Below are 8779 nucleotides of genomic sequence, written 5' to 3'. Positions count from 1 at the left end.
TTCACTTTCTCTTGTATATTCTCATTCCACCGCCAAGATTCTTTACTTAATGGTACATGCCCCTTTGACTCACCGAGTAAACCCTTAGCTACTATTTTCAACTTTGATATTATCTTATCCCATGTCGTATTAGAATCACCGTATATTTCACCTAATCTTGTACTTCTACCTTCTTCTTAAATATATTTTACTTCTCATTCTTTAACTTCCACCACTCAATTCTAAGAGTCGTATATATTTTATTGAGACGTATATCAAACACTACTAACCTATGTTGAGTAGTTAAGCTTTCTGCAAGGAAAACTTTGTAATTTTTATAAATTTTTCTATCATTCTTTCTAACCATAAGAAAGTCAATTTGCGATTTATTGTTCTCACTTTTGAACGTGACTAAGTGTTATTCTCTTTTCTTAAAAAAACATATTAACTAATATAAAATCATATGTTTTCACAAAATCTAACATAGTTTTTCCTTCCTCATTTCTCATTTCAAACTCATAACTCTCATGTACCCTCTCATATTCCTCATTTTTCACTCCGACATATCTATTTATATCACCTTCTAATAAAATCATTTCATTTGATGAAATATTTTATAATATTTCATCTAAGTCGTTCCAACACCTTGATTTAGTAGTTTTATCTAATTTTACTTGCAATGCATATAGACTAATTAAGTTCATTATTTTTTTCGCCACTATTATCTTAAGGGCTATAATTCTATCCCCTTTTCTAATTACTCCTATAACTTTATCCTTTAACGAACTATCTACAATAATTCTTTCCTATGTACCATAACCTAAAACTCGCGTTCTCTATCAGTTTTATCTTTTTGTCTACCCATTTTATCTCTTATACAGATAAAATACTAATTATTCTCCCAATAATTATATCTACTACCTCCATTGATTTACTATTAAGAGTTCGTATGTTCCATGTTCTAGATCTTAGATTATTAATTTTCTTATTATATTTATTCTTATCTAACTTATGTTGTAAAGATTCATCCTCTACAACGCTATTAATTATATATTTGGTATTGGAGTTGTTTGCTCTTAGAGGACTCACCATTGATAGAGTCTAAACCTAGAAAAGAGAGCTGTACTACCATCCACATTTGGTATCAAAGAGCACTCTTTGAGAGACTTGCTACCTACAACGATACAAATTAGAAGAAACGGGGCGAACTTCGCATATGAAGTCATGGATAGGATATCTCATCCAAACGAACTTTAAATGTAGGATAGCGATATAGTGGCTTCGAGCCTCAAAAGGATAGGAATAGAAGAATAATTAAGAAATAAAAGTGGACCTACCGAGATAGATCGAAAAATCTAAGGCAAAAGAAAAGGTAAAAAGTATATTAACTACTATTTAATAATATTTTGTCTAATGAAGTGTTGTGTAAGATAGGTAATTATGCAGATAAAAGAAATGTGAAATAAGAGTCAACCTCCACAAAAATCGCTCGCCAACTCAATCTCAAGGTCAAAAGTTGGAAGAGAAGGATGAAAGACCATCAACACTATAACAAATAGAAAACCTTAATGAAACCGCCTCTGCCCTCGAATAAAGAGCCGATATTGAGGGTAAGTGATGGAGAAAGCATCCTCGACATTCCAAGTGTCGCAGTCTAAACATCAAAAAATAAATATCATATAATACGTTTGTTTTTTTATGTAAAAATAGGACATTGTAAAAGTTGTATCTTCATGCCGAGAAAGAAAAGTAGAAACGCAAGCGGAAAAAAACAAAAGAAAGAAGCTAAAGGCAACATCCCATTAAGATAACAAAGGAAAAATAGATAAAAATGGACAAAAATAAAGAAGACATTCCGTTTTTTTTCTAAATTGTAAAGAGATGCCCCACTTTAATTTTTTTTTAAAAAAACTATTTTATCTTAAGTAAAATAATATAATTATCCTCTAATATTATATTCATTGGACATATTGTGACAGCTATAATTTATAAACTGCTACACATATTATAAAAACTATGATTTCATAATTAACTTGATGCATGATTTGCATTTTATTTAGAGGAATTTAAAAAATTAACCAAGAATACCAATTGGAAAGGTTAAAAATAGAATAAATTTAATAGCCCCATTTTTAAAAAATAATTAAAAATGTAAAAAATAAAGATGATATAATATGTTTGTTTTTTATGTAAAAAAAGGACATTGTAAAACTTGTATCTTCGTGCCAAGAAAGAAAAATAGAAACGTAAGGGAAAAAAAAGAAAGAAAGAAGCTAAAGGCAACATCTTATCAAGGTAACATGGAAACAATAAGGAGAAAGCTTAGATTGAAAGGAAATTATTAAAATTTTCAAAAAATGTATATAATTTAATTTACACAACTTAGTGCATGATTTGTATTTTAGTTAGATGAATTTAAAAAAAAACACCAAGCAAAATAGCTTAAATTGTCACTACACTTCGTGGCGATTTAACAAATCAAGGCAAGAATAAACACTTCGAAGCCCACGATTTTAGAACTTATCAAGACAATAGAACTTAGTTAATTGATAAGGAATAAATGAAAGCACGAGAACGAAGATGGTGCAACAATAACGAGAACAAGAAGGTAAAGGTTCATTATATATGAAAGTAACAATAAACAAATACCTAAGGAAGAAATCAAGTAGAATACCTGGGAACATCTTTCAATCAAAACTTACCACAAGTCATTCAAAGTTAAAAGGATTTTTCGATATGGAAAAGGAATAACTATGTTTCAATATCCGCAAGTTATTTCTAGAGACAATAACTTGTTTGATATGCTGACCATTATGACTGTAGAAACTGTGGATTCACAATAATATAGTATCTAGATTAATTAGATTGGACATAAACAAGATAAGATCATGTGTCAGGCTTACAAAAAATAGCCATATATATAGACAGAACATGCAAGAAAAAAGGAAAGGAGGGGGGATCAAGAGTAGATGCAAACCCAATATGTTTTCAGCTTATGGATGCAAACATCACTGCACGAGGTCGGCATCTAATGAAACATTGATATCTATAGGTTCGGAACAACCTTACTTGCAAGCACTCGCTCCCGTCTTTCCATATACGCAAAAGGGAACCAACCAGCTTTTCCTTTGCATTCACCTTCTGCCCAACCATTATTTGAAATCTGCAAGTGAACAATCAGATCAGTAAGTGGAAACAAATGGAAACTAGTAGGATTTTCCGCTTGAGAATTGCATGGTTGTGGCAGTTTAAATAACACCTTTTTGTCATTAAATATAGATCCTCTACATTAACAGTCCTCCTAGTGCCGGCCCCATGGATATGGAGGGAGGTACATGTAAGTACACAGCCGTCAGGCGCATGGTGGGGTAAACCCCAAGTCATCAATTCCTGAGAATCGACCCCTGGCTATTACCCCATAGATGTCATGCGCCCACCGTCTCTGCTATGCCCTGGGGGCAGCTTTTTGTCATTAAGTAATAGGAACAAGTAAACAAAAACGAAAATAAGAAACATTTGACAGATGCTCAGATTGTGGAGGATTGAGAACACCTGTTTGCATAGTTAGGGGTAATCATGAATAGAACTTAGAGATCACCTAGTAAGATTCAGCTTGTGTGAATTGGCATCCATAGAATAATATCATCAAGACTGTCGACTATACATACAAAGTAACACTACCAGTGTCACCATAGTAGAAAATTTGTCAACTTATGTGCAGTTTGTATGCTTTAACTATTAACTGAAAAAGAATGAGCATATGAAATAATAAGACAGATTAAACCTTTTCAGAGTTTATCAACTGCTCTGTGAACCAGACATATGACTGCCACTCTAAATCTTTTCATAGTTTACTAAGTTAAAGCCAGAAATACAGCAAGTGCTGCATAGTAAATGTAATTTATCTTCCAACTCACTAGGTCTGGTGCTTTGTTTCAGGGTAGCAGGTATTGCATAAATTAGCCAAAACTCATAGCATTTTAGGTTCATAGGAATGGTTATTCCATTACTCATAATTCTGATGTAGTTATTCGTGCCTTTGATTTAAAGAATAAAATCAGAACTCATGAGAAAATAATATTATTTTCTTTCAATCTAGCATTCTTGCTTCCCATTCCTCCCATCAACCTACATAAATAATATTGCAGCCTAATTGTTATTTTCCATAAATATCCTTTAAAAACATTCATTTCCTTTCCAATGTTGATTGGACTCAACCTAACTAAAAAGAAATATACTCCATCTTGGATCTAGATGTTTAACAAGTTGTCTGCAACACTTTGACATGTAGTAAATGGCAATGTCAATGTCCAACATAAAGGGTGGACATAAAGTGTGGTTGGTGGGTGAATGCAATGTTGAATAACATTGCACCATCCTATTACTTGCACAATATCTCCAAACCAAGCATAGAGACAGAATAAAACCTTTATTTCTTCAATTAACTACAAAATTTCATTCATACTCTAGTCCTATTCTATTTCATTCCTTAAGAAAGCTGTCAATGTTAGCCACCATTCTGCATGGTTCTAGTTTGTGTCTTGAGCATCAGTCTAGACGCAATTTAAGGAGTTATGCCTTCAACCAAATAAGTTTCATTTAGATCCAAAAAAGAATTGAAAATTAATCAAATGGGACGTGGATAAACAAGATTCGTCGATTGATCAAACTAAATTGAATAGGGGCACCCAATTAGACCAGGCACTTTCTATATCTGTTATCTTAATCCTTGAATATTAAAAATCAAATTAGTTGTCACACATCATGATGACAGCATGACAAGATAAAGTAGAAAGTTTAAGAGGAAATCAGTTGCCAAACCACTTAATCGATCGCTTCAAAATCAAAGGTTGTGAAATTGTCGCTCAGATCATAGAGCACATAGAAAAAATTTCATAATAAATTATGAATCATGAATCCATCGATTTTTTGAATTGTTAAGTGTATCTGACGTCGAGCGAATATAGATTATTCTAGGGCGTGAAGTTTTTGAGAGATTAACGAGAAACAAGAGAAAAATAACGAATAAGAAGTAGCCCAAGATAGGCTTAAAAACCTTCTTGAGAAAACAATTAACCATCAAGACTTAATTTCCTAAAATTTAGGATAAGATTAAATATAGTTAAGAAAAAAGCAAACTAAACTTAATAAACGAATAACCAATTAAAAAAAACCCAAAAAGATACAAATCTGAATACTTTAGACCCCTCCTGTATCAGTTGCCTGGAGTTGAAGAGAACTCGTCCTCGAGTTTAAGGTGGGTATATCCAGCTCCACAGCACAATGATTTAAGTGTTTCACATTAAAAACATCAAAAGTTTTTAAATGACAAGGAAGGCGCAACCTATATGCATTATCATTACTATTTTCTAGTACCTCGCAAGGTCCAATCTTCCGATCTTTGAGCTTGTTGTATTCACCAACAAGGAAACGGTCACAAGTTAATACAACTCAAACCATATCACCGACATCAAAAAGAACCTGATGTCAATGTCGATCTGTCATCTTGTACTTGGTGTTGCTTTCCTGAATAGCCTACTTAACCGGCTCATGAATGACCCAAAAATGCTCAGCCATGGGGTTAGCTTGTCCTGGACGTGAAATAGGGACTAAATCTAGTACCCCGAATGGGTTTCGTCCATAAACAACTTCTAAAGGGCTCAAACCATTGGTTATGTTCTTTGATCTATTGTATGTGAATTTTGCTTGAGGTAAAACTAGATCTCATTGCTTTGATTTGATTCCTATGAGACATCTCAGAAGATTTCTCAAGCTCCGGTTTACCACCTCGGTCTGACTATCCATCTAAGGATGATAGGCACTGCTGAAGTTTAGCTTCTTCCCTAGCTTTCCCCATAAACTCTTGCAAAATTGACTGACAAATTTAGTATCATGATATGAAGTATTAGTTTGACAAATACCATGTAAACACGCATCTCTTTGAAGAAGAGGGTGACAGTCCGAACAACATCCGTAGTTTTTCTGCACAGCACAAAGTGAACCATCTTGGAGAATCGGTCCACCACAACTAGAATATAAAATGTGGTCCGTTGGGTGCGGGTAAACCCAATACAAAATCTGTGCTAACCTCACACCAAAAGACTTCGGGAATTGGTAAGGGAGTATACAAACTAACATTGGTAAGGGTTCCTTAAATTGCTAACAAACAAAGCAACAGTCCACAAATGAGCTAATGTTTAGCTTGGGCCAATAGAAGTAAGAAGAAATGAGGGCTAATGTCTTATGTCGGCCGAGGTGTCCTTCGTTATGCAATTCATTGATAATGTGTTCTCTTAAGGAATAATCCGGAATGCATAATCATAGTTCACGAAATAAACCATTATACAGAATAAAGTCGTTACGAAGCTCATTAGTTACCTCCTAAAATATCTTGCCGAAGGAGAGTTCAACAACATACATATCTGAGAAAGATCCAAAGTCGGCAACTCTAATGCTCATGGTAGTAAGCAAGGGAGAACAATGGCTTAGAGCATCAGCAACATGATTGAGACTCCCGGATTGATTCTTCAGCGTGAAGCTGAATTCTTGCAAGTAGTTTACCCACTTGACATGTCGACTACTCAGCTTGTGTTGGTCGTTGATGTACTCCTCATGATCAATGAACAAGATAAATTCCTTCTGCACGAGATAATAACGCTAATGCTTCAAGGATTGCACAATAGCGTAGAATTCCACGTCATAGGTGGAGTAATTTTTCTTGACACTAAATAGTTTCTAAGAAGGCAATCGGCATCCCTATTGACTTAGAACTCCAACAATGTCAATGCTAGATGCGTCACAGTTTACTTCAAATAGTTTGTTGAAATCTGGAAGTACTGGAATGGATGCTCAGTCATCTTTTGCTTCACCGGTAGAAAACTAATTGTAACCACTTCAGTACACTTGAACTCGTGCCCCTTGAGAGACTCGGTGATAGGAGCAATTAAGGCGCTGAAGTTTCAGATGAACCGACGATAGAAAGAGGCCAATCTATGGAAACTTCGGACGTCGTAAATAGTTTTTGGCTGCGACCACTCTAAGGGGGGTGTATTCAATGTTAGAGTTTTAATTACTTTGACTGACTTTTGTAGATTTTAAAAGTCTAGATGTATTCAATCTAGACTTTTATAAACTTTATAGAAATATAGTGATATTCAAACTAGATTTTTATAGAGTTTTAATAAGTCACGTGGTATTCAAACTTGACTTTTTAAAACTCTATAAAAATCTTCTTATATCCAAAGTTTTAATAGATTTTCATGGATTCATTTAAAATCCCTTGGATACAAAATTTAAACAATAAGAGCTCTCCAAAACACTTGATACAACTTAAAAATAAAATAAAAAGTCTTCTCCTCACCCATGAGATTTCTATGGACTTCAAAGCGCCTTAATTTTTTGCGAATAACCCTTTTCTCTTCCAACTCCTTGATTTTAATTATTTCTTTAATCTTAAAGGCCCAATCCTTATTTAACCTCTCGACGGCCTACATCACCTTTTGCGTACCCCAATCGTTCCACTCTTCTTGTTTCCTCTCGAGCATGCATTTCATGCGAAGCTCATGATTATGACTCAAGCAAATTCATAATTTATAATTGCTCATTTGGTGAGGCGAAGACTTTTATTAATTTCATAAATAAACTTGAAACTTGAATTATAAAAATTTCCATGCGAAGACTTTTATAAATTAATAAAAGGTGAAGTAGGCCATGCTCACCAGTTTCAAGTTAATTCATGAGCTTTGCATGAAATGCTTTAAAAATTTATAAATTATCTTGAGTAAATTTATAAATTTACAAGTTTTAAGTCTCGAGCATGCATTTCATTTTTAATAAATTTACTCAAGATTGTGACCCGATTTGAGAGATAACAAAAGTGCCCAATTGCTCAAGATTCCTAGAACAGGCACGGCAAACATCAAGGTCGAGCTGCAACATCAAGCGCCACAAGACCTCACCTTTACTGAGAGGCTTGTTTGCCTTACTGATTACATCATTGACCATCTCTTTCGAGATTCTCATCATGTGCTTCTTCAATTCATCAGAAGCTTTCAGTTTATAAGGACCTACAGATAAACCTTTTTGTCAGGATAATCATGGGATATAAAGGCTCTAATTGTTGATCAACCCACAACCTGTACCAGCTGACTTGATAATCTATACGCTCGGATATTTCGTTTTGAGTTTCTCTTTTTTCTCTTTACGTGTGTTTTTCTTTTTTTCATGATAATTTGGATCAAATTTATAAATAAAAAACATTTTAAATTGTTATAATATTTTTGGATTTAAAATTATATAATTAAAGTTTTTTTTAAATTACAAAGTGAGATGTATCCTCTCGTTTTTTAGCCAAAACAAGCCAAAAGTATAAAAAGTTGAAAAAAAAAAATTTATCGACAAGTATGCTATTTATTATTTTATTTAAAAAATTAATTTAATTAGGTATTTTAGATTTTGTTCAAAGATAAATATCGCGCGAGACCATGACCACCTATGCTTTTCCAAGATTAAATACACCCCCCTTAACCCTACACGTCTCTCTCTTTTCTACTCTCACAAGACGAGACATTCCTTTCTCTTTAGAAAACTACACAATCGAGGGTCTCACCGTCAGAATTTTTCTTTCCCGTAAATCCACAAGTTTTCATGAAGTTTACAAATGTCTGTAAAAGTCTTACAAAAAAAAGTCTATAGAACTCCATAGAATTCTTTTCACAACTATGTAAGATTCTATAAAAATCAATAAAAATCTATCAACTCCATAAAATTCTATCATTAAAAAAAGTCAATGAAAGTTATT

The 8779-nt window shown here is 33.6% G+C and overlaps 1 protein-coding gene across 1 annotated transcript in view; it reads right to left on the bottom strand.

The window, feature by feature from the left end:
• Window positions 1-2812: 2812 nt before the first annotated feature.
• The window catches only part of LOC122046947 (SH3 domain-containing protein 2-like), a 44860-nt gene continuing 38893 nt past the window's right edge, over window positions 2813-8779 (bottom strand). The window contains exon 10 of the mRNA XM_042607907.1: window positions 2813-3142. Coding sequence (XP_042463841.1) covers window positions 3026-3142 — 117 coding nt within the window. The 3' untranslated portion in view covers window positions 2813-3025. The remainder of the gene's footprint in view (window positions 3143-8779) is intronic.

Source organism: Zingiber officinale, chromosome 2B, assembly GCF_018446385.1.
Source record: "Zingiber officinale cultivar Zhangliang chromosome 2B, Zo_v1.1, whole genome shotgun sequence".
Lineage (NCBI taxonomy): Eukaryota > Viridiplantae > Streptophyta > Magnoliopsida > Zingiberales > Zingiberaceae > Zingiber > Zingiber officinale.
The sequence above is the reverse complement of the archived record's forward strand: the minus strand, read 5'-3'. Positions and strand labels throughout refer to the sequence as shown.